The 25,391-nt window shown below is 43.1% G+C and overlaps 2 protein-coding genes across 8 annotated transcripts in view; one reads left to right on the forward strand and one right to left on the reverse strand.

Moving 5' to 3' along the window:
* The window catches only part of LOC112217183 (scm-like with four MBT domains protein 2), a 46,551-nt gene extending 44,280 nt beyond the window's left edge, over positions 1–2,271 (reverse strand). For all 5 annotated transcript variants that reach the window (XM_042300268.1, XM_042300267.1, XM_042300269.1 and 2 more), the window contains exon 1: positions 2,152–2,271. The gene's annotated coding sequence lies outside the window, so the exon portion shown is untranslated. The remainder of the gene's footprint in view (positions 1–2,151) is intronic.
* A 3,758-nt stretch (positions 2,272–6,029) lies between these two features.
* Positions 6,030–24,081, forward strand: LOC112216939 (store-operated calcium entry regulator STIMATE). Of its 3 annotated transcripts, none has more exons than XM_024377097.2 (8): positions 6,030–6,526; positions 7,970–8,018; positions 8,216–8,311; positions 8,653–8,774; positions 14,748–14,860; positions 15,634–15,717; positions 17,538–17,660; positions 23,149–24,081. In XM_024377097.2, the coding sequence occupies exons 1-8, from the start codon at positions 6,337–6,339 to the stop codon at positions 23,221–23,223; spliced, it is 852 nt and encodes a 283-aa protein (XP_024232865.1). In that variant the 5' UTR covers positions 6,030–6,336; the 3' UTR covers positions 23,224–24,081. The 3 variants fall into 3 exon arrangements, with proteins under 3 accessions (XP_024232865.1, XP_024232866.1, XP_024232867.1); XM_024377098.2 differs by having other exon boundaries at positions 6,407–6,526; positions 7,882–8,018; XM_024377099.2 differs by lacking the exon at positions 7,970–8,018 and having other exon boundaries at positions 6,429–6,526.
* Positions 24,082–25,391: the final 1,310 nt, after the last annotated feature.

A 25,391-nucleotide genomic window follows, 5' to 3' on the forward strand; every position in this document is an offset into this window, starting at 1 on the left:
CTAAAAAATAATCGAAAATAGATGGAAATGGATGTTGTTTGATCCAAATGTCGTGTTGTTTAATAAGATGTCTTTATCTTCTTTGAAGAAAAAACATCCGATGTAGGCCAATCATTGGACAGCCTTTCTGCGCAGAGCACGTTGTGTCTGTTATGTTGACTCTTGTGCCACGTGATTCTCATTATCTCTCCTCCAGACATTGAGTCGCTCATGATCGGGTCAAAAGAAGACAATATATATATTTTTAAACTCCTGTGAATCATTCATCCACACACCTCACTGAAGACTCTTTGTGGAGAAAACGAAATTTGGCTTTCTTTACATTGCAATTAATATCGTCAGCCAGACACTTCCCATGAGCAATTAGCCCGGGGATGTGGTTACCTTTTGCCATTATTTCACCTAAAACTACAGCAGACACTTCTGAACTGACGATGTCAAGTCACAGCCTTGACCTAATGACTTAATACATCCGTTTTCCATATCATTGTCTTATGTAAATCACTGTGAAAGATGTGTTAGTAATGTAAGTTGTTATTGGCTAATTCAATTCTCTGTCTTCACTCACAGAGCCAATCCATCAATGTTTCATCTGTTCTTCCTTTAGAACCAGGGACATTTACATACAATGGCATCTGCTACCAAAAGATCGATTATGAACGGCGCTGAGGAGGACATGAATACAACCATCAATAACCATGCATCCTTGATCATCTTTACCCCTATACCAGATCCCTGGACACTTCATAGGGTTTTACTGTAAAGAGGCGATATCTTCTCCGTGATGTTGCTTACTTCCATTCCATCTACGCTACACCAGTACCAAGTCAAAACCATCTCACATGACAGCCACGGACCTACCGTATGTTTTAGGGTTTTATGGCAATACGCAGCCTGAATATGCATGAGTGCGCACATGCACATCACTGTTCATTCGGAAGCGTGGCTTATTTTTATATTCATTATGGAGCCGAATGTAATTCCGAAGAGGGATCGTCAGAATAATGTGCAGCTAAACTCCGGTTTTGCTGACCGCCCGCAATAAAAAAAATAATTAATTAAATGGATATATGCGCGGTTTAACCCAAGTAGAAACTTCATCATAGAAATTTGACATAACGTCGGATTGGGAGAATTACCTCGTGCAAATTTACAATCATCAAGATTGGATGTTAAAACCTTGATGGATGATTAAAAAGACAAATGGAACCGTTCATCAGACCATTATTCTATGTCTACTAAATAACGATTAAAAAAATAGATTGTAACTGCTAATGCTGATAAAGTGAAACAGGAAATGTAGCATTCGTGGGATACGGGTATCGTCGAAGTCCTCTCGGTGCGTTACACAGTCAGTCATTTGTATTTCGCACTTCGCTAATGTACTTTGCTCACAAAGTATTGCAGCGGAAAAAAACTCTAACGTTATTGCTAAGCGTCCACTTCTAATTTAATTCATTAGAGCTTGTTAATGTGCATCAAAAGAAACTAAAACTGGACGGTTAACTGCAGTAATTAATTTTTTTCCTCATTCAAAGATTTTACATGCAGTTTTTTACACACCAAAACCCGCCATGTTGAAAGTGGTTTGACATATTGGCAATGTCCGGTATTTTCCGATGCCTTTGCGCACCTATGTGTGTAAAAAGCATGACACACCTACACGTTTAAACTGTAAATATGAACATTTAAAACGAAGTCAGTGGTGTGAACTTATGAGCATTTCACCATTTTATCGTTTTCAGTAGAAAGCAGACCGTTAGATGGAAATTCATTTATCAGGCTTATTGAAATGTGTTTTTCCTACGTACGGCAAGCATTAAAATAAATGTTTATGGAACCAATTTATTTTGCATCAAGGTTTACATTAAATAAAGAAAAACAATCATACTAACTAAATTTAAAGTGCCACGAAGCGACGTTCTCACCGCATGTGAAAGCTATAATTACGCACGTAAAAACACTTTGAATAACTTGGCTCCTGAATACGCCAGTATTTCTGTTTCTAGAGAAACAGCCTCGGGTTGGAATGGTTAAAGGTTTTAGCCAGGAAAAAACATTCACGGTAGATATTTCGTCGAGAAAACGACGGCTCTGGATTAGTAACCTACATAAATATTTAAAGAAGCGTCAACTTGTCACCTGTCTTACCTTAATTATGTTTTTTTCGAATCAAATTTGCGAGCCTTTTTCGTTCGGTGGAAGCCAGCGAGCGACGTCTTCCAACTGCACAGCACAGAGCTCGTTCCAATATGGCATCTCACATCTGCGCATGTCCAAAAAATCTTCAGATTATTTTCAAACCAACTCCTTCAATGACCTTTAGTGCAGTTACGAAATTTGTTCAGCCAATTATAAATAGAATGTCGAAGTAGGCTACCCACCCCCATATTTTAACCCCTCGGTCTTTCATAGCTGAAATACACAACACATAGTTATTGTTACCAGTGTGTTTACACAATGATGAAGCCACCATTTGTACAATTCTGAAACAAGTTTTAAATCTATATTTAACTAGGCAAATCAGTTAAGAACACATTCTTATTTAAAATGACGGCCTACCCCGGTCAAACCCTAACACGGACGACGCAGGGCAGATTGTGTCCGGCCCTATGGGACCCCCAATCACGGCCGGTTGTGATACAGCATGGAATCGAACCAGGGTCTGTAGTGCCGCCTCTAGCACTGAGATGCAGTGCCTTAGACCACTGCGCCACTCGGGAGACCAATTCATGATAGATGTAATGATATTTCCGAATAGGTTTTTTATTTTTATTGTCGAGACTAATTGTTTTAATTGTTTAAAAATGGGAATATAGTTAATATCTTCTATTAAGGGTGTTTTTACATGTGAAATATAATTGTCCAATACACAAATCCCAACAGAAGCCAATAGGCATACTGTATAGTCAAAGATAAAAACCTGTTTAAGCCTGGAGCCAAAAATGCTTGTCTGTCAACTATTTGACTTTCAAATAAATGAACCAACGTATAGGCCTATGCATGTACTAACCCCTTCTATGAGAATTACATTGGCACTGTTTTTGACTGTTACAGTCGTGTCTTGACATACTAACCTTTTCTTTCGGTTAATTGTGTGTTTTTCTTAAGAATTATGCTATTCAACATATAATGAAACATAACTCAATGTTCAGTGTGCACGAGAGACAGAATGTCTTACTGATTACAAGGGAATTCAGTGTAACATACTGCACAGAAGTCGTATTCATTTAGAAGACAAGTTAAAATGATATCGGTTTTTAACAGCTCAATTTGTGTTGTTCTTGTAATGTTAGTGCATAATGTCAAAACTGTTTCCACTTGACTGAAAACTGAAAACGTTTATGCACTTTATTAAAACACTTAGAGCAGCCTACATGAGATGAAACCATTGACATTCATTGATAAGCAATGCATTGATAAAAGCAAGTACGCTCATGATCATTCTGTCCGTCAACCAAGCCTTTGTATTCATGGGGTCCAGAAGCAAATGGGGGTATACGGGCCTCATATGGTCCCAGTTCGGCCTATGTCTCCAAAGTCCCAAACTGAAGGCGACTCAGCAAGGCATGAACGTTTTAAGTTTCCATAAATTGAATTGTATTATCAACTATAATATGATCAGGGTATCTTCATGACAATGTAACAAAAGCATCGCATTCAATGGATATTGCATTTAGAAGCAGCCCTACTGTCCTGTCACATTTTTGGAATGCCTCATGTACTAAAGTGGCTGTCATCATTTTATTGTTCTCCCTAAATGACACATATTTAACATGCCTACTCCATATGGAAGATTGTCCATTTCATCAAATAATTGTTATAGCGTTCAAGCATTACTTTAACATTTAAAGGTATTTCATACCAAAGTCAATGCTATCCTCTAGTGGCAGAGCGTGTGTAGGCCCACTCGACAACTGAATGGGAACAGACAGACATGATGCGTGTATGAAATATCACATTTTAAACTGTCTTGAACTGGTATCATATCTTATGAGGATATTCTTTTGACTAAATAAATGTACATTAAAAATATGCATGATTGTTTGAAAACTATAGTTACAACAGTGTAGGTGTGTAAAATGTCAGGCTATACTATTTGGTATAGACTGTGAGTAAATCAATTGTTTTAAATTGCGGCACAATAATGCAAAATCTAAATTGCGCAATATAGACCTACTTGTTGGATAATGATTTTGGTAAATCCTGCAACCTCCTTCGGCTGTCACCATCCCATAACTGTGCTATTAGGAATGAGCATCATCTTCCACTTGCAACTCAAACAAAAAAAGCAGTCCCTTAAATAGGCCTACCGAATAGTCTGAGTTACCTAGCCACCACCGGCCTCATCCGCACCCCTTTGGTGACGCGAATGCCTCTCCGCGGCTTCGCCACTCGCGGTCCATCCCGGCGGAGGGAAGTGTGCGTGTGCACGTGGTGGTGAGGTGCTGGTAACAGATGGTTGGTAAGAAACGCGCGGTTTGATCTGCCATAAAAGAGGCTTTAACAAGTGCGCGGGGGAACGGATTGCACCGGCCACTGCCCTTTGTCTGTGTGCCAGTCAGAAGAAAAGTGATGGTTTGTCTCTACAACTCTACAACTCACAAATTCACCTAGCCTGCCTTGACAATGACCATGGAGTAGGCCCATCATAAACCTTTGGATTTAATAAAATGCCATAGGCCTATTGCAAACCCATAGGCTATTGATATGCTTCTACACCTGCATTGCTTGCTGTTTGGGGTTTTAGGCTGGGTTTCTGTACAGCACTTTGAGATATCAGCTGATGTACGAAGGGCTATATAAATAAATTTGATTTGATTTGATTTGATATAGATTGACTACGTTATTAATCAGTAATTAATTAGATTCCAATTCCCTCCTCATTCCATAACTGGACAATAGTGGCTTGATGACTAGGCCCTGGCCATTCAAAGTCGTTTTTGCTTATTAACACTAGAAAGGCCGTGAGGGATCCCACTTTGAGCCAATGAGCAGTTATTCTGACTGCAAAATAACAGTCTCATAAATATATTTCATATAGTATTGCAAAAATTATAATTTGGTTGTGTGTTATGAAGGCTTGGGTAACATTAGAATATGTTACCCAATAAAACAAATCAAAGATAATTTTCATTGGTTTATGTTAGTGTAGGATATCTGTGTTGCACATGGAACAGTTATTCTTGGAAAAGGTGATATTTTGAAATAGAGCTCATCTCTTCAATTTTTTGAGTTATTCGGCAAAGGTAAGCGCTTTGGAAACCTCAGAATCGACTCTTTCTGATACTATATAGAAGTCAGAAGGTCTTACCTGCATACAACTCTGTAGGAGCCTCAGAGGATTTGAAAAAGTCATTTTCTGGTGCTCTGTTTCCCTGCCTCTGTGTCAATTCCAACTGAACTGCATAAACTGCACTGTCTCTTCATATTCAATTTGACAATTGACAATATGTTTACCCATCAGACTATTGTCAATTTAATATTGTCTTTAGGCTAAATATGTTATTGTATTTGTGAAATTATTTTCAATATAGTTTAGGTGTAGTTTAGATGGGCCATCATCACCTACGCAGGCTGACTGGCGCTGAATGCCTGGCGGTGAATGAGCGGAAGAAAGAAATACCCTAATGTCCTTTTAAAACTGGATATAACACAAATTCTGTTTCTGAAATCGAAATTCTAAACACAAGTGTATGCGATAAGTAGACTTATTTAGGCATTAGTTTAAAAATGGAAGAAACATTTCAGTGTAATTAATATGAAGTCAAAATGACTGCCTCAACGCTTAGTGTTAAAGCCACTATTGTTGTCTCTCATCATGTGTAGGACACATCATCTGACTGCTGTATTATAGATCATTCATATAACAAAGGTCGTCCATTTAGATTAAATTATAGGCTAAACTCTATACATGTGATTAGTTCGTGGTAACTGTTAAAGAGCATTTGAAATGGCGCTCGGGACATTGATGCCCCCCTACTGCGGAGACCGGAGCGCGTGACCGCAATTAACAAAAGGAACAAAGACCGCCTGCGCTCGCAGAGATCCAAGGAATTCAACAGCAGGAGGTGACGTCAGAATCCCGTATTTTGCAGTTGATATGGAGTAGAACATTTAACCATGTTTCTGACTTTAGTTTTCGCATTTTCGGTGGCTTTCCCCCCCCGCAAAATACTTTTGTTTTAACTTTGCGAGAGAGGCATTGAGCAGTGATAGCATGACAAATTCGTGTTTTTTTTTTGAGATTGGAAGGCTCCTAGATCTCTCCTCGCAAACAACAGGGGAAGTGCCCCCTGTCCTTTGTCTGCTTCGGGTGTTTTTAAAGTATTCGACATGGACATTTACGGATACAATGGTGTTTTTCTGGTCAAAAGACCGTTTAATAATGCAGTTTTTGAGATTTCGAATATGTCAGACATTACGAAGGCGAACCCTCAGGGATGCGATAACGGGGCTTTGACAAACAGATTCGGAGTCTTGATTCAAGGGTTGTTGGCCATAGTTGCCTTCAGCACATTGATGGGTGAGTATCTTTCAGAAGAGAACGTAACAATGTTTCGAGGGCTGAGCAGTATAATTGTATAGGATAACTTATTGTTTCGAAATAGCAGATCATGTTTAAAATAAAATACTTAGAAATCACCTTTTTAAAGGGAAAATCAAGGGTCTACTCAGCCAAGCACTGCTCTGGTATCCACTGCAGAGCTCCTCTCCATCTGTGAGCACGTGGCAGTTTGTTTGTTTATGCTATTTGACGTTTCATTCCGGTAGGCTGTTGTTGCACTTTATAAGGCTGATAATAAATATAGAATTATATTATAATTCCATTTAAATAGTCTATTATAAGAATGTTTCCCATATCCTTTTATGTGCTAAGTTTTAAATATTCAGCGCCACTCGTAGCCATATGTCATCCGTGGCCCATCAACCCAAATCTCGAATGTATCCTATAACTATTAGACTATTGTATATTTATAAACTATCCCTAAACGATAAACTACTGGTAAACGATCTATAAACCCATTTCATTTATATTATTCTTGTTATTGAAAATCCTCTTCAAGACCGGAGTGAACGTTTATGGTTTATGATGGAGCAAACTACTTTGATAGGGTGGTCATATAATCCTACAGAATACATAAATGCCTTTTTGAATATAAGAGAATAGGCTCTGTCTATATCTCTATCTACAGTGAGAGGACATTTTGTAGTCATGTACTTTACAACAGAGTGATTTATGACAGAAAGGGGTCAGACTCTAAAGGTGAGTGGAGGATCAAATAGCTTTGACCTTCTCACAGTTACTTATTAGTAAGAATATCAATATTTAGCTGTGTGTGTGTGTGTGTGTGTGTGTGTGTGTACTGCGTCAGCCAGAGTACCCAAGTATGTTAATATACTGCTGAAAATCAAGGGTCTACTCAGCCAAGCGCTGCACTGGTATGCACGACAGAGCTACCCTGTCCATCTCAATGCCTCTCCTCCGCCTGCCAAGATGCAGCCATCTTTGTTTAGAGTCCTCTTCCTCTTGGCTATTTTGGTGACTTCCTCCCATTGACAGACCACTGGCCCCACCTTTTGCGTGCCAGAGTTCTTAGATACAGTTGCTATCATTTTATGCCAGGCACCAATTCTGGCTTTGCATTCTAACCTTCAGATAGTTTTGGGGTGATAATGAGTCAAACTGCAGCCACAACATGATGATTGGTATGTGAAAAGTCACACACTCAGACCTTGTGTTAGATGGGGAGAGAGGAACAGTGGGTTCCTGTTAGACACGTGGCCCTGAGCTGCCAGTGTCCTGATGGGGATGGGTGGACTGGGGGAGCATGTGGTTCTGACTGTGCCTTTCTTTATCCATCTCTCCTGGACCCACAGAGGACATGTACACTCACAGAGATAGGAATTTTTCACTCTTCTATGGCTGTCTCTCTCTCTCCCTGCGTCTCTCCATCTCTATCTACAGTGAAGAGGTTCCGTGAACCCGTAGGGATCAGAAGACCGTGGAGGATCTGGTGAGAGACCAGTGTTTTTTATCAGAGACTGTATCAAACCCCCAGGGAAGAACAGGAGACCGTCGGTTGATCACATGGCTGAGGATCAAAGATTCTATTAGATTTAAAGATGTTAATGTTTGTTGCTTGACTTATATATTTGCCTATTACAAGTCACCATGGTGATGACCATCCTACATTTCACCCCATCTCTACAGGTTTTACGACATGTCCAAGCAGGCCATTGGCGCTCTCTTCATCCACTTCGCCAATGTGTTCCTCTCCAACCTCACAGAAATGGACCCCTGTTCCCTGTGAGTCCATAGCTGTGATTGGACAGGTTTGCAGAAACCATCTTCCAATCTAAAGCCTCAACCAATCATTATGATAAATAAATAAGATGTTCTATTGTGACATACAGCAGACAGGTGCAGTGAAATGTGTTGTTTTACACGGTCGTCCATAGTAGTATGGTAGCCCTAATGCAAATTAGGTGATAAGTCCCTTGCACAAGGACACATTGACAGATTCTGCACCTTGTCGGCTCGTGTATTCCAACCACTGGCCTTTCAGTTACTGGCCCAACACTCTAACCGCTAGGCTACCTGCTGCCCCATGTCAAATCACCGACTCACTTCCTGGTGGCTTTCCACAGGTATTTGATCAATTTCCTGCTCGATGCCACGCTAGGCATGCTGGTCATCTGGGTGGGGGTCAGGGTTGTCTCCAGGATCGTGGAGTACAAGCAGTTCGCACTGCTCACCTTTGGAGAATACGGTGAGTCTCCTAGACATCTGTTTATGCTGTGTCAAATGTTTGGAGGTTGACCAAAGTTCAGACATCTACTGTTCTGTGTCGTTGGAGAGGGTTGTGCCAGTTAATTTTCAGAATATTTCAGGGAGGTTGACACTTCTTCCTTTCACCACTGGAGGCCGCTGTAGGCTCATGAGAATATTGCATGAAAAACATCCTCCGATGGGCGATGATGACTTGTGCGATTAAGTTCTAGCCAATTGCTGCACTCGCTCTGTCCATAAGTCTTAATGGGGGAAAAAAGAAGCAAAATAAGATTTCAAATGTCAGTCTGTTAATCCACTGTATTCCACAAAGTCATATTCTTTTTTTTTAACTCTGTTTATTAAGTTTTACACACACACACACACACACACACACACACACACACACACACACACACACACACACACACACACACACACACAGACAACACACAAGACAAAGCAATATAAATAATATACACAACTAGAAAAAAAATACAAATACAAATAAATATAAAAAATAGCTTTAAAGATACCATACTTTAGACAAGTTAAACACACCAGGCAGAAGGCTACAGAGGTTAAAGGGCAATCTATAGTACAGGGACAGAGCAAACACCTCACCATTGTTCCTGTAAACAGTCAAGGGATAAGGATGGAGAAATGCAACCACTCACAGAGAGTCATGGCCACAAACCGACCATCCACTGGATCAAAAAAAAAGTTTACAATACTTTAAAATTAAAAAAATAAAATAATTGAATGATTATTCATGTAGGCGTGAACAAAATGTTCACGCCTACATGAAAAAACACAGTCATATTCTACTGTATCTGCGCTTGGTTCTGTTTCATGTTTTTTTCCCCCATTGATTATTTTGAGCCACCGGATTGTAAATGCAGCTGTGCCATGACAACTGGCCAAATGTTTTAATGGGCTTTAGTTTCCATCCAATCTGTATCACTCTCTCTGTGTGGGGACCTTTCCCCCAAAAGCCTGCTACAAATACTGTCCCTCTGTCATAACTATTGGTCCTGAAAACTAAACAAATAGTACAACTTTTAGCCGTTTGTGTAGAGTTAGTTGTAAATTCTCTCTGTCCCTCTTAAAGAGCTGAACAACAACATCCAGTTTCTCTCTCATACCTTTCTCTCTGCTGTCTCACTTCTCTCTGTCTCTGTGTCTCTCGTCTGTCTCTCTTGTCTTTCTCTCCGCTGTCTCACTTCTCTCTGTCTCTGTGTCTCTCGTCTGTCTCTCTTGTCTTTCTCTCTGCTGTCTCACTTCTCTCTGTCTCTGTGTCTCTCGTCTGTCTCTCTTGTCTTTCTCTCCGCTGTCTCACTTCTCTCTGTCTCTGTGTCTCTCGTCTGTCTCTCTTGTCTTTCTCTCTGCTGTCTCACTTCTCTCTGTCTCTGTGTCTCTCGTCTGTCTCTCTTGTCTTTCTCTCTGCTGTCTCACTTCTCTCTGTCTCTCTGCTGTCTCACTTCTCTCTGTCTCTGTGTCTCTCATCTGTCTCTCTTGTCTTTCTCTCTGCTGTCTCACTTCTCTCTGTCTCTGTGTCTCTCGTCTGTCTCTCTTGTCTTTCTCTCTGCTGTCTCACTTCTCTCTGTCTCTGTGTCTCTCGTCTGTCTCTCTTGTCTTTCTCTCTGCTGTCTCACTTCTCTCTGTCTCTGTGTCTCTCGTCTGTCTCTCTTTCTCTCTGTCTCTGTGTCTCTCGTCTGTCTCTCTTGTCTTTCTCTCTGCTGTCTCACTTCTCTCTGTCTCTGTGTCTCTCGTCTGTCTCTCTTGTCTTTCTCTCCGCTGTCTCACTTCTCTCTGTCTCTGTCTCTCGTCTGTCTCTCTTGTCTTTCTCTCCGCTGTCTCACTTCTCTCTGTCTCTGTGTCTCTCGTCTGTCTCTCTTGTCTTTCTCTCTGCTGTCTCACTTCTCTCTGTCTCTGTGTCTCTCGTCTGTCTCTCTTGTCTTTCTCTCTGCTGTCTCACTTCTCTCTGTCTCTGTGTCTCTCGTCTGTCTCTCTTGTCTTTCTCTCTGCTGTCTCACTTCTCTCTGTCTCTGTGTCTCTCGTCTGTCTCTGTGTCTCTCTGTCTCTGTGTCTCTCGTCTGTCTCTCTTGTCTTTCTCTCTGCTGTCTCACTTCTCTCTGTCTCTGTGTCTCTCGTCTGTCTCTCTTGTCTTTCTCTCCGCTGTCTCACTTCTCTCTGTCTCTGTGTCTCTCGTCTGTCTCTCTCATACCTTTCTCTCTGCTGTCTCACTTCTCTCTGTCTCTGTGTCTCTGTCTGTCTCTCTTGTCTTTCTCTCTGCTGTCTCACTTCTCTCTGTCTCTGTGTCTCTCGTCTGTCTCGTCTTTCTCTCCGCTGTCTCACTTCTCTCTGTCTCTGTGTCTCTCGTCTGTCTCTCTCATACCTTTCTCTCTGCTGTCTCACTTCTCTCTGTCTCTGTGTCTCTCGTCTGTCTCTCTTGTCTTTCTCTCTGCTGTCTCACTTCTCTCTGTCTCTGTGTCTCTCGTCTGTCTCTCTTGTCTTTCTCTCTGCTGTCTCACTTCTCTCTGTCTCTGTGTCTCTCGTCTGTCTCTCTTGTCTTTCTCTCCGCTGTCTCACTTCTCTCTGTCTCTGTGTCTCTCGTCTGTCTCTCTTGTCTTTCTCTCTGCTGTCTCACTTCTCTCTGTCTCTGTGTCTCTCGTCTGTCTCTCTGCTGTCTCACTTCTCTCTGTCTCTGTGTCTCTCGTCTGTCTCTCTTGTCTTTCTCTCTGCTGTCTCACTTCTCTCTGTCTCTGTGTCTCTCGTCTGTCTCTTGTCTTTCTCTCTGCTGTCTCACTTCTCTCTGTCTCTGTGTCTCTCGTCTGTCTCTCTTGTCTTTCTCTCTGCTGTCTCACTTCTCTCTGTCTCTGTGTCTCTCGTCTGTCTCTCTTGTCTTTCTCTCTGCTGTCTCACTTCTCTCTGTCTCTGTGTCTCTCGTCTGTCTCTCTTGTCTTTCTCTCCGCTGTCTCACTTCTCTCTGTCTCTGTGTCTCTCGTCTGTCTCTCTTGTCTTTCTCTCCGCTGTCTCACTTCTCTCTGTCTCTGTGTCTCTCGTCTGTCTCTCTTGTCTTTCTCTCTGCTGTCTCACTTCTCTCTGTCTCTGTGTCTCTCTTGTCTTTCTCTCTGCTGTCTCACTTCTCTCTGTCTCTGTGTCTCTCGTCTGTCTCTCTTGTCTTTCTCTCTGCTGTCTCACTTCTCTCTGTCTCTGTGTCTCTCGTCTGTCTCTCTTGTCTTTCTCTCTGCTGTCTCACTTCTCTCTGTCTCTGTGTCTCTCGTCTGTCTCTCTTGTCTTTCTCTCTGCTGTCTCACTTCTCTCTGTCTCTGTGTCTCTCGTCTGTCTCTCTTGTCTTTCTCTCTGCTGTCTCACTTCTCTCTGTCTGTGTCTCTCGTCTGTCTCTCTTGTCTTTCTCTCTGCTGTCTCACTTCTCTCTGTCTCTGTGTCTCTCGTCTGTCTCTCTTGTCTTTCTCTCTGCTGTCTCACTTCTCTCTGTCTCTGTGTCTCTCGTCTGTCTCTCTTGTCTTTCTCTCCGCTGTCTCACTTCTCTCTGTCTCTGTGTCTCTCGTCTGTCTCTCTTGTCTTTCTCTCCGCTGTCTCACTTCTCTCTGTCTCTGTGTCTCTCTCTTGTCTTTCTCTCTGCTGTCTCACTTCTCTCTGTCTCTGTGTCTCTCGTCTGTCTCTCTTGTCTTTCTCTCTGCTGTCTCACTTCTCTCTGTCTCTGTCTCTCGTCTGTCTCTCTTGTCTTTTCTCTGCTGTCTCACTTCTCTCTGTCTCTGTGTCTCTCGTCTGTCTCGTCTTTCTCTCTGCTGTCTCACTTCTCTCTGTCTCTGTGTCTCTCGTCTGTCTCTCTTGTCTTTCTCTCTGCTGTCTCACTTCTCTCTGTCTCTGTGTCTCTCGTCTGTCTCTCTTGTCTTTCTCTCCGCTGTCTCACTTCTCTCTGTCTCTGTGTCTCTCGTCTGTCTCTTGTCTTTCTCTCCGCTGTCTCACTTCTCTCTGTCTCTGTGTCTCTCGTCTGTCTCTCTTGTCTTTCTCTCTGCTGTCTCACTTCTCTCTGTCTCTGTGTCTCTGTCTGTCTCTCTTGTCTTTCTCTCTGCTGTCTCACTTCTCTCTGTCTCTGTGTCTCTCTGTCTGTCTCTCTTGTCTTTCTCTCTGCTGTCTCACTTCTCTCTGTCTCTGTGTCTCTCGTCTGTCTCTCTTGTCTTTCTCTCCGCTGTCTCACTTCTCTCTGTCTCTGTGTCTCTCGTCTGTCTCTTGTCTTTCTCTCTGCTGTCTCACTTCTCTCTGTCTCTGTGTCTCTCGTCTGTCTCTCTTGTCTTTCTCTCTGCTGTCTCACTTCTCTCTGTCTCTGTGTCTCTCGTCTGTCTCTCTTGTCTTTCTCTCCGCTGTCTCACTTCTCTCTGTCTCTGTCTCTCGTCTGTCTCTCTTGTCTTTCTCTCCGCTGTCTCACTTCTCTGTGTCTCTGTGTCTCTCGTCTGTCTCTCTTGTCTTTCTCTCGTCTGTCTCACTTCTCTCTGTCTCTGTGTCTCTCGTCTGTCTCTCTTGTCTTTCTCTCTGCTGTCTCACTTCTCTCTGTCTGTCTCTCTTGTCTTTCTGTCTGTCTCTCTTGTCTTTCTCTCTGCTGTCTCACTTCTCTCTGTCTGTCTCTCGTCTGTCTCTCTTGTCTTTCTCTCTGCTGTCTCACTTCTCTCTGTCTGTCTCGTCTGTCTCTCTTGTCTTTCTCTCTGCTGTCTCACTTCTCTCTGTCTCTGTGTCTCTCGTCTGTCTCTCTTGTCTTTCTCTCCGCTGTCTCACTTCTCTCTGTCTCTGTGTCTCTCGTCTGTCTCTCTTGTCTTTCTCTCCGCTGTCTCACTTCTCTCTGTCTCTGTGTCTCTCGTCTGTCTCTCTTGTCTTTCTCTCCGCTGTCTCACTTCTCTCTGTCTCTGTGTCTCTCGTCTGTCTCTCTTGTCTTTCTCTCTGCTGTCTCACTTCTCTGTGTCTCTGTGTCTCTCGTCTGTCTCTCTTGTCTTTCTCTCTGCTGTCTCACTTCTCTCTGTCTCTGTGTCTCTCGTCTGTCTCGTCTTTCTCTCCGCTGTCTCACTTCTCTCTGTCTCTGTGTCTCTCGTCTGTCTCTCTTGTCTTTCTCTCCGCTGTCTCACTTCTCTCTGTCTCTGTGTCTCTCGTCTGTCTCTCTTGTCTTTCTCTCCGCTGTCTCACTTCTCTCTGTCTCTGTGTCTCTCGTCTGTCTCTCTTGTCTTTCTCTCTGCTGTCTCACTTCTCTCTGTCTGTGTCTCTCGTCTGTCTCTCTTGTCTTTCTCTCTGCTGTCTCACTTCTCTCTGTCTCTGTGTCTCTCGTCTGTCTCTCTTGTCTTTCTCTCCGCTGTCTCACTTCTCTCTGTCTCTGTGTCTCTCGTCTGTCTCTCTTGTCTTTCTCTCCGCTGTCTCACTTCTCTCTGTCTCTGTGTCTCTCGTCTGTCTCTCTTGTCTTTCTCTCCGCTGTCTCACTTCTCTCTGTCTCTGTGTCTCTCGTCTGTCTCTCTTGTCTTTCTCTCCGCTGTCTCACTTCTCTCTGTCTCTGTGTCTCTCGTCTGTCTCTCTTGTCTTTCTCTCCGCTGTCTCACTTCTCTCTGTCTCTGTGTCTCTCGTCTGTCTCTCTTGTCTTTCTCTCTGCTGTCTCACTTCTCTCTGTCTCTGTGTCTCTCGTCTGTCTCTCTTGTCTTTCTCTCTGCTGTGTTCCCAGGTGCAGAGTGTTTGTTAATGACAGAGACATGTTCCTGTCTGTGTACACTGAGATGACCGAGAGATGCAAATAGTATTTAGACGTGTTTAGACCAGCACACTGAGTTTGTGGGTGCTTGTCTGTGTGTATGAATGCCTCTATGGGGACAATGTGCAGCCTGCTGTCGTCCTCTCTATGGCTGATCTTCCCTAGGTCAGTGCATGTGGTTTCAGTGTGGTCATTAAGTATTGGTCTGTTCTGTCTGACCAGGTGACCCTCCCCAGGCCGCAGCGTGGCTCGGTCAGTGTGGTGTCTACCTTCTCATCATGGTCCTGGAGAAGAGTGTAGTCAGCTTGGTGCTGCTCATTCCAGGATGGACCAATGTGAGTAGGCCTACAGTACCCACAACCACCTGCTCCAGGGACATGGGCTAACTCATATCCTGAGAGAACTGAGAGACTACCCACTGGAGGGAGAGAGCGGAAGTGTCAATCATGTTCTTCTCGGTTCTGTGTTTGAAATCTCTAGTGACAATTTACAGTCAACAGAAAGTCAAGGCTGAAAAACAAAGGGAGGATGAAAGGTTTTGGAGAGAACAAAGAGGAAGAGTTGTCCTTTGAACAGAATGGGAACATTGACCTTCAGCCAAATGAATGTCATCTGGCCCCTGGGACTAGGGTCTTTAGACAATTTGTTTGGTTGGTTATTTGACTGAGGCTGTGGATCTCCTGCTCAAATCTTCTTTGTGTTTTAGGGTCGTTGTTGCTCTGTTCACTGCTCCTCTCTTGAAGAGGGTCATTTTAGTTTTTTTCAGTACACATTGCTTTGGGACACTGGCTTTTTGTCAGGGAGAAGGGGGGTGGGGCAGGCAAACTGTCATTAACATAGCGTAGCTCATTCCAGACAAACCGAATACTGAGATTTTTTTCTCTCTCTCTGACATTGTGAATACCACATCATCATCACATTAGCTCCAATCTCACACATGTTCCACAGCAGAGAGCCAAAGAGATACTCGCTCTACTATAGTGCAAAATATTGACGATCTAAATGTCATTGGATGACAGTCTTTTGTGTAACGCGCCTGTTATTTTGCCCTGCCCAAATTGAAAGTGTGTGTTGTGACGCTGTGTTTCTCTGCACGCTACTGTTCCAGCTGCAGTCTGTGTTGCTGGACTACATCCCTAACCCTCAGGTGGACCTTGTGTTGGTCATGCTCATCGTGCCCGTCATTGTCAACGTGAGTCTCAACCAGCCTGCAATAACTCTCTACATAATGTTGTGTATATGTCAGAGGAGGCCGCTGATGGGAGGATGGCTCATAATAATGGCTGGAATGGAAACCATGTGTTTGAGTCTGATACTGTCCTATTCATTCCATTCCAGCCATTACTATGAGCCGTCCTCCCCAATTAAGGTACCACCAACCTCCTGTGGTATATGTAAACTCAACAAAAAAGGAAACGTCCTCTCACTGCCAACTGTGTTTATTTTCAGCAAACTTAACATGTGTAAATATTTGTATAAATGTAAGATTCAACAACTGAGACATAAACTGAACAAGTTCCACAGACATGTGACTAACAGAAATGGAATAATGTGTCCCTGAACAAAGGTGGGGTCAAAATCAAAAGTAACAGTCAGTATCTGGTGTGGCCACCAGCTGCATTAAGTACTGCAGTGCATCTCCTCATCATGGACTGCACCAGATTTGCCAGTTCTTGTTGTGAGATGGTACCCCACTCTTCCACCAAGTCACCTGCATGTTCTCGGACATTTCTGGGGGGAATGGCCCTAGTCCTCACCCTCCGATCCAACAGGTCCCAGACGTGCTCAATGGGATTGAGATCCGGGCTCTTCGGTGGCCATGGCAGAACACTGACATTCCTGTCTTGCAGGAAATCATGCACAGAACGAGCAGTATGGCTGGTGGCATTGTCATGCTGGAGGGCCATGTCAGGATGAGCCTGCAGGAAGGGTACCACATGAGGTAGGAGGATGTCTTCCCTGTAACGCACAGCGTTGAGTTTGCCTGCAATGACAACAAGCTCAATCCGATGATGCTGTGACACACCGCCCCAGACCATGACAGACCCGCCACCTCCAAATCAATCCCGCTCGAGAGTACAGGCCTCGGTGTAACTCTCATTCCTTTGATGATAAATGTGAATCCGACAATCACCCCTGGTTAGACAAAACCGCGACCCGTCAGTGAAGAGCACTTTTTGCCAGTCTTGTCTGGTCCAGCTGTTGCCGGTGATGTAAGGCAGGTCCTCACCAGACAACAGGCCTACAAGCCCTCAATCCAGCCTCTCTCAGCCTATTGCGGACAGTCTGAGCACTGATTGAGGGATTGTGCGTTCCTGGTGTAACTCGGGCAGTTATTGTTGCCATCCTGTACCTGTCCCGCAGGGGTGATGTTCGGATGTACCGATCCTGTGCAGGTCTTGTTACACGTGGTCTGCCACTGCGAGGACGATCAGCTGTCCGTCCTGTCTCCCTGTAGCGCTGTCTTAGGTGTCTCACAATACTGACATTGCAATTTATTGCCCTGGCCACATCTGCAGTCCTCATGCCTCCTTGCAGCGTGCCTAAGGCATGTTGACGCAGATGAGCAGGAACCCTGTGCATCTTTCTTTTGGTGTTTTTCAGAGTCAGTAGAAAGGCCTTTTTTAGTTCGTTTTTAGTAAGTTTTCATAACTGTGACCTTTAATTGCCTACCGTCCTCAAGCTGTTGGTGTCTTAACGGCCGTTCTACAGGTTGCATGTTCATTAATTGTTTATGGTTCATTGAACAAGCATGGGAAACAGTGTTTAAACCCTTTACAATGAAGATCTGTGTTTTTTTTACAAATTATCTTTGAAAGACCGTTTCTTTTTTTGCTGAGTTTTGTATCCCAGACAGTGCATTACGCTTGTATTTTTGGATAGAAAACGTGCATGAAGTTTACAGAATGTAGGCTTACTAGGCTACACTGATTGTACATTACATGGCCATTATGCATCCACCACTACACCAGTTGTACTGACTGAGTTTGTTTTCTGTGTGACCCTCTGTAGTCCATCATGTTCTGGGTGGTGGACAGTCTGATGATGAGGAAGTACAAGAGCCTGGATGACTCCTGTGACCCCTCGACCAAGGTCGTCTCCATGGTGCCGTGGGTTACTGGCGACGAGTCACAGGTGAGTGTCGGTTAACTAGAGATGTCCCTGACAAAAAAAAAACGAAAGGCGTCTGTTCTTTCGACCAATCATTGGTCAAATTTGAAACATATTTTTATATATATATATATATATATATATATAATATGAGATGCTTTAAGCTCACCGTTTGATGAAATAAGGCACAAATGACTGAAGAGGGAGACAGATCAAGATAACCAGAAGAAAAACTTCACCTCCTCCTGCTCCTAATGGTTTTTCCAGATTCTGCCGTTACTCTCCTGAAGTTGCCGGTAATAGGCTGCACAAGGAGTCGGCAACATTTCTCATGTGGAATGACCATTTATCTTACCATTTCTACCGATCTGCGTGCCAGTTATAGTTTTCATATGCACATTTTTATAATAACATCTTCGTACCTCTAAATCATTGTCATGTGGTTAATCAACATTCTATTCAAATCTAAATGAAAATGATACAAACCTAAAAAGTCACTTCTATTGCCATTTCCAACTATAGAAAAATAGCCTATAAAGCCAACAAATAAAAATATTGCTGCCTGCAGGTAGAAAATGTCCTGATAAAAGTATATCCAGTAAAACACATTGGCTACGCATGGCCTGCCTGCAGCGAACGTTGAAACATTGTATCAACTATTTACTTGGGTCTGGCCTGAAACTCCTTGCACCATTGTATAAAATATCTTGGGCCCTCAAAGTTGTCCATGCTAATGAGCTCGGGACAAACACAGCTGTAGGCTATTTGCTTAAGGGATAAGAAGTAATCAGTTTGGCCTATTTTATGTTTCCACTGGATCAGAGCGCACCATTTTTCCCTTTCACGCTGAGTGGTTATTGAAAGGGAGAGAGCTGGAAAGATATATATTTTTTTAAATAAATTGAGGAATTGTCATTTTCAATTAATGTGAAAACCTACTTTGTTTGAGGTGAAGAAAACATTACTTTGAGAAGCTCTACAGCTCATTAGTGATTTGTGCATTAAGCCAATCAGAAATACTAACATATCCCCAAATGGGCACATTTATATGCCTACATTTGCACTCAGGCAGGTAGCCTATAGACCTACTTCTATGCATAATCAGGTGCAAGTCCTTACTCAACATCGACAGGAACGCTCCAAACAAAAGACAGACTAAATGAACAAAACTCATAAATGGAATGAAATAAACCAAAACTTGTTTCTCTCAAGTGTAGCATAGGTTATGCGCTCTGCAAACAACATGCCCACTCCAACAATAAGAATGGTAAAAATCTGAAATAACATATTTAATGCATTAAAAGACATTACCGTAACCAACCAAACTTTTGTAGATTAGATATTATAGGAATGAACTGTAAATGTACTACTGGTGATGAACGTATGTAATGGGAAATTTATATAAACTAACAGTCAAATGCAAACAATTCACACAATGAATTTATGAAACAATGAATGTACACAAATTGGCAGGAGGGAGCCCATTCTGGAGGGAGACGTGCAGCCACACTCCTCTTCTTCTTGGACTGTGCCACCCCCACGGCCTCTGCAATGGATTAGTCTCGGCCTCCGCAATGGATTAGTTCACTGAGATGGGCGCAAATAAGATGGGTGTCTCGTGTGCGATTAAAAAAAATAAAAAAACATATACAAAAGTGTATGGACACCCCTTCAAATGAGTGGATTTGGCCACACCTGTTGCTGACCATTGCATGGCTGTGTGCTCGATTTTATACAATCTTCATAGACAAACATTGGCAGTAGAATGGCCCATAGCGTAAAGCTCAGTGACTTTCAACGTGGCGCCGTCATAGGATGCCACCTTTCCAACAAGTCAGTTTGTAAAATGTCTGCCCTGCTAGAGCTGCCCTGGTCAACTGTAAGTGCTGTTATTGTGAAGTGGAAACGTCTAGGAGCCACAACCGCTCAGCCGCAAAGTTGTAGGCCAACCAAGCTCACAGAACGGGGACCGCCAAGTGCAGAAGCGAATAGCACATAAAAATAATCTGTCCTCTGTTGCAACACTCACTACCAAGTTCAAAACAGCCTTTGGAAACAATGTCAGCATAAGAACTGTTAGTCGGGAGCTTCATGAAATGGGTTTCCATGGCAGAGCAGCCGCACACAAGCCTGGAATCATGTTGCGCAATGCCAAGCATCGGCTGGAGTGGTGTAAAGCTCGCTGCCATTGGACTCCATCTTGCAGTCTGACGGATGAATCTGGGTTTGGCAGATGCAAGGAGAAATCTACCTGCCCCAATGCATAGTGCCAAATGTAAAGTTTGGAGGAGGAATAATGGTCTGGGGCTGTTTTTTATGGTTCAGACTAGGCTCCTTAGTTCCAGTGAAGGGAAATCTTAGAGCTACAACATACAATGATATTCTAGACGATTCTGTGTTTCCAACTTTCCAACAATTCTGTGCTTCCAACAAAGTGAGGTCCATACAGAAATGGTTTATCGAGATCGGTGTGGAAGAACTTGACTGGCCTGCACAGAGCGCTGGCCTCAACTACCTTTGGGATGATTTGGAACGCTGGCTGCGAGCCAGGCCTAATCGCCCAACGTCAGTGCCCGACCTCACTAATGCTCTTTTGGCTGAATGGAAGCAAGTCCCCGCAGCAATGTTCCAACAGCTAGTGGAAAGCCTTCCCAGAAGAGTGGAGGCTGTTATAGCAGCTACTGCTCTGTGGCATCATGAAGGGACATTGTTTGATGATACAACATTAAGGCCCATGGGTACAAAGAGACTTTCCCACCAAACATCACCGTGACACTACATATCCCAATAGGACACTGGCTAAAGACGTGTGTTTGTTGAGAAAGACAACACCTACACACACACTGCTCTCTGGGTTGGTCTAAAGGGCAACTGGCCCATAGTTACTGTCAAGGAAAGACTGAGTCAGGGAACCCCCCCCCCTCAACCTCCTCTCCCCCTTTCTCTCCATTTTTGTTTCTCTCTTTGTTTTCGCCCGTCAATTTGTCGTGTTGTTTCTCTGTGGGTCAGTTACCCCAGTTGGATTGTGCCGTGTGGAATTGAATCAATGTCTTACTTGTCCCGGCTGTTCTGGAAAATATGAGTGTCATAGCAATGTTATTGACATTCCTTGTTTGGTAAGACACGAGTGATGGATGGATGGCGCTAGATCGGCCTGCCGGTTGTCACGTTGAGTCAAGTGTCTTCTGTGTTTCATGTTGTAGAGTTGATCCTAATCTGTTGAGATTGTAGTCCACCGTACGTGTGTGATCACCTTGTTTCAATGGATCCATTGTGAGAATTGTATTTGGTGAGAGAACAGTATGTGTTGAATAGTGATGTCATTATGATATTAGTTAACTGTCTCCAGTGGGTGTATAGTGATGGTCTATTTGAGTGGGAAATCATGTACGGTATATTGGAGTAGTGAGACTGTCGACAGAAGCTTCCTGTGTTGGGGAATCAGAGAGAATTGACCTCCTACACAGCAGTCAATGTGTTACTGTACACTCTCCTCTCTCTCACTCTGTTCTCTCTCTCTTTCTCACCCTCTCTCTGGAGTCACAATGATGATGACAGACTGGCAGTGTTGCTCGCTCTCCCTCTCTCCCTCCTCGTTCCTGGTACTCTGCCAAGCAGCAACAAATCATCCCTTCATCCCGGGAATAAGTGACATTTGGAATTAATTTCCATTCAGTGATGTTATGGAAAGTGGAGTGGAGGAGGAGAAAAAAGAGGGAGAGAACTATGTCCATGGGAGAGAGGAGGGCATTGATTAGGGAGAGCTGTTGGAGTTTGGTTGGTCAATAGTCTGTGTGCAATGAGTTTTGAGTTCAGTTCCCGACACGGTCTGTAGGATAGTGTTGGGGAATGGTTTCACCCATGGTCAGCTGTGGCCATATGGTGTTCAGAGAAGGCTGTTTACTTTTATCACAAACAGCCAAACATTTAGTTATTTTAGAGCTGTTAGTTATGGCCTTTCTGGTGTATGCTGTCAAATGGACTAGTTAAATGCCCTAACATCTCCAACCTGTTTCCTTATGGGATGAAACACAGACATAACATCGATAGACATCTTGGTCTGAGTTTACAGTATCTGAATGAAGATTTATTTGGGATTGGCCTCATATCGGTGGGAGAGGAAGGCTGGGAAAGCCCCCTTTCTGCTTCTTTCATGACCATAATCTCATCCAAGATGTCTGCATTGCGTGCATGCACACACTACCATAATCTCATCCAAGATGTCCAAAAAGATTTTGGATAGCTTGACTTTTTCCACATTTTGTTGAATTAACAGCCTTATTCTAAAATTGATGATCAATCTACACACAATACCCCATAATGACAAAGCAAAGAAGTTTAGAATTTTTTTGCAAATGTATTCAAAATAAAATAACAGAAATATTCAGACTCTTTACTCTGTACTTTTTTTGAAGCACCTTGGATGTGATTACAGCCTCAAGTCTTCTTGTGTATGACGCTACAAGCATGGCAAACATGTATTTAGGAAGTTTCTCACATTTCTCCTCGACAGATCCTCTCAAGCTCTGTCAGGTTGGATGAGGAGCGTGGATGAGGATCCTTTCATCAAGGATCTCTCTGAACTTTGCTCCGTTCATCTTTCCCTCCATCCTGAATAGTCTCCCAATCCCTGCTGCTGAAAAACATCCCACAGCATGATGCTGCCACCACCATGCTTCACCGTAGGGATGGTGCCAGGTTTCCTCCAGACGTGACGCATTCAGGCCAAAGAGTTCAATCTTGGATTCATCAGAGAATCTTGTTTCTCATGGTCTGAGAGTCCTTTACTGGCCTTTTGGCAAACTCCAAGCTGGCTGTCGTGCCTTTTACTGAGGAGTGGTTTCCGTCTGGCCACTCTACCACAAAGGCCTGATTAGTGGAGTGCTGCAGAGATGGTTGTCCTTTTGGAAGGTTCTCCTACCTCAACAGAGGAACTATGGAGCTATGTCAGAGTGACCATCGGGTTCTTGGTCACCTCCCTGACCGAGGCCCTTCTCCCCCGATTGCTCAGTTTGTCCGAGCGGCCAGCTCTAGGAAGAGTCTTGGTGGTTCCAAACTACTTACATTTTTAAGAATGATGGCGGCAACCCTGTTCTTGGGGACCTTCAATGCTGCAGACATTTTTTGGTATTGTGTGTAGATTGATTTGTTATTTTTTTTAATTGAATCCATTTTTAGAATAAGGCTGTAACATAACAAAATGTGTAAAAAGTCCAGGGGTCTGAATACTTTCTGAATGTAATATGGTGGTTTATTATGCCATAAAAGGATTTCCATAAAGCGTGTGAGGTTCTGGAATTCCGCTATGTTGTGATTTATATATGGTGGAGCAGTGGTCTGGACAATATTCCAGACTGGGAATAAAGTGGAACTTTATAGCCTTGGGTTGGAAATAACAGCACACCAGACCTGGACACATCACCTCAACCTGGCCGACAGCTGCTCACATATCTGTGTGACGATGTCTGTATGTTTGTGTATCTGTTCCTTGACGTGTTTCTCCCTCATCCAGGTCCTGTTGCCCGTCGACACAGACGCTGAGGAGGAGGATAGTCCAACAATGGATCCGAGGAGGGTCCCGCTCTAGCCTCCCAGTAGTGGGCATAATACCTAGCTGGGTGAAGGTGTAGCTCTGGTATCCTTCTCTAAAAGACCCCGACACACACGCTGACCCGCACCACACACAAACAAATCACACGCATTTGCTTTTTTCAATTGTACACATCCCAATGATGTCTTTGATGATGACTTGGCTGTTAGAGGATGTTGAATGTTATATTAACTATGCTTTATGATGGAGGGGGCTATAAGCTTGGTGGGGGCTATAAAGTGTCTCGTAATGGAGATGATTAGAGAGCACAGTGATGATGAAAGAGTAAATCTGTCCTCTCTCACGGGGGGGATTTTGTGAAAAGGGTGTTTGTTGATCTCCAAAGAGCTCCTTGACATACCGTATCAACTTCTAAAGAGTAGCGGTAAGGTGTCAGTACAATCTCCTCTGTTTTCCTTCATCATACAGATAACTGCTTAGTTCAAACCTCGACATACATCATCTAATGATCTGTAATTAAATACGTTTTGGACCTGTAGTATTCAGTAGAATCCACTACTAGTGTCCTTGTCTCCTTTCCTCCTTCGCCACTAACAAGTGGAAGGTCTGGGTAGTTTCAATCATATGGATTGCAACGTCCACTCATATCAGTTGTCAGACTATTGTAACTCAGCCCGAGAAGTTGGACCTTTTTAAAGTTGGAAATGTTTTATCTGAGTTGGACTGTAGTGGTCTGGAACAGTTCTTCACACTTATCCAGAGGATGTTTTAACAAGGTGGAAAATGGACCAGATCATTTTATATTCCTCGTGGATGTCCATTTGGGATTGATTTGGACTTATACAAATATTTGCAATGTTTCTGATATGAAGTAAAGAGCTTAGTGATTTTGAATGTTCTAATGTGTTTTCTTACCTCTTTTGTCTATTTGACATATTTTACTGTATTCATATTACTTGTGGTTAAACCTGTAGTAATGGGAGATTTCCAAATGGTATCCCAGAAATGATCACGGTCAACCCGAGATACAATTGTAAACGGAACACTATTTTGGTATGTTCATTCTTATAGATCACATTTCTCCATCATTGAGCTGTTAACTCTAACATGAAAATACAGTACTGCCATTTTTTGTGTTCATTGAATTATGTTCCTGGAACCATTTTTATGTCTTAGTGATATGAAAGATTCTGATTGTGTGAGACTGTCATTTCATGTTGGAACAGGTACTGTGAGGACCTGCGCCACTACACTGTTTGCATTTATGCTAATTATTCACTGTTTTTAGAAAAATGTTCTATATTTTTTTATTTAGCGTTGCTCCAGTCCATCATGTATGTGTTTGTGGAAACATCATTTTTAATTGTGACTGAAATAGTTTGAATGTTTAATGGATTTCCACTTGAAAGTGCCATGTTGCCATAATATATTCATATATGATACGAGAAAAATGTCTGTTATTTGTCTTAACGGTTGTCACTGTTTGTATTATAATAATTTAAAGTGAAGTTGTATAATAACAAACACGGGTGTTTAATTCCTTTGGTGGCTTAGGTCAGCCCGGTGGCTTAGGTCAGCCCGGTGGCCCCTGAGCTCGATGACAGACACCTGAGCGGGACGTGGAGTAGTACACCCCTGTGACCCCAAACTGATGACAGGAGGGATGAGGGGGGTGGTTAGAGAGGGAGCTAGTCATTGGGACAGGTAGAGGAGAGGGTTAGTTAGGGGGGTGTCTGGTGTGACCAGGTATGATCCTAAGCAGTGTCGCCACATGATCGGGTTCACCTGTTTGCTCTCCCAGTTAGCACCTAAACCTAGCATGTAAAGAGCCTGCCTTCCTGCAATGACTAAGGCCTGGATTCAGTCCTAATACGAGTTGTAGACAATGCGGCTGTTAAACGCAATTTCCGATTGAGCAGCGTTTACCGTGAATGTGAGCCCTGTGAACATGAGGACATTGTCTTTAAAGCCCTTGATGGGATTGACTCTGTAGGATGGAGCACAGTACTAGTTTTGGGTGTGATTCTTGCTTGGGTCACATACAGCACATACTTTATACTGAATGTTTGTGTTAACTGTTAGTTACTTTCATAGAACTGTTTACTTTGTTAGTATTATGTTTCAAGTGTTCTTACAATCTAGAGCTGTTCAGAAAAAAAGTTGATCTTTACCAATAAATCTTGTTTTTACACACAAAAAGTTAA

Source organism: Oncorhynchus tshawytscha, linkage group LG17, assembly GCF_018296145.1.
Source record: "Oncorhynchus tshawytscha isolate Ot180627B linkage group LG17, Otsh_v2.0, whole genome shotgun sequence".
Lineage (NCBI taxonomy): Eukaryota > Metazoa > Chordata > Actinopteri > Salmoniformes > Salmonidae > Oncorhynchus > Oncorhynchus tshawytscha.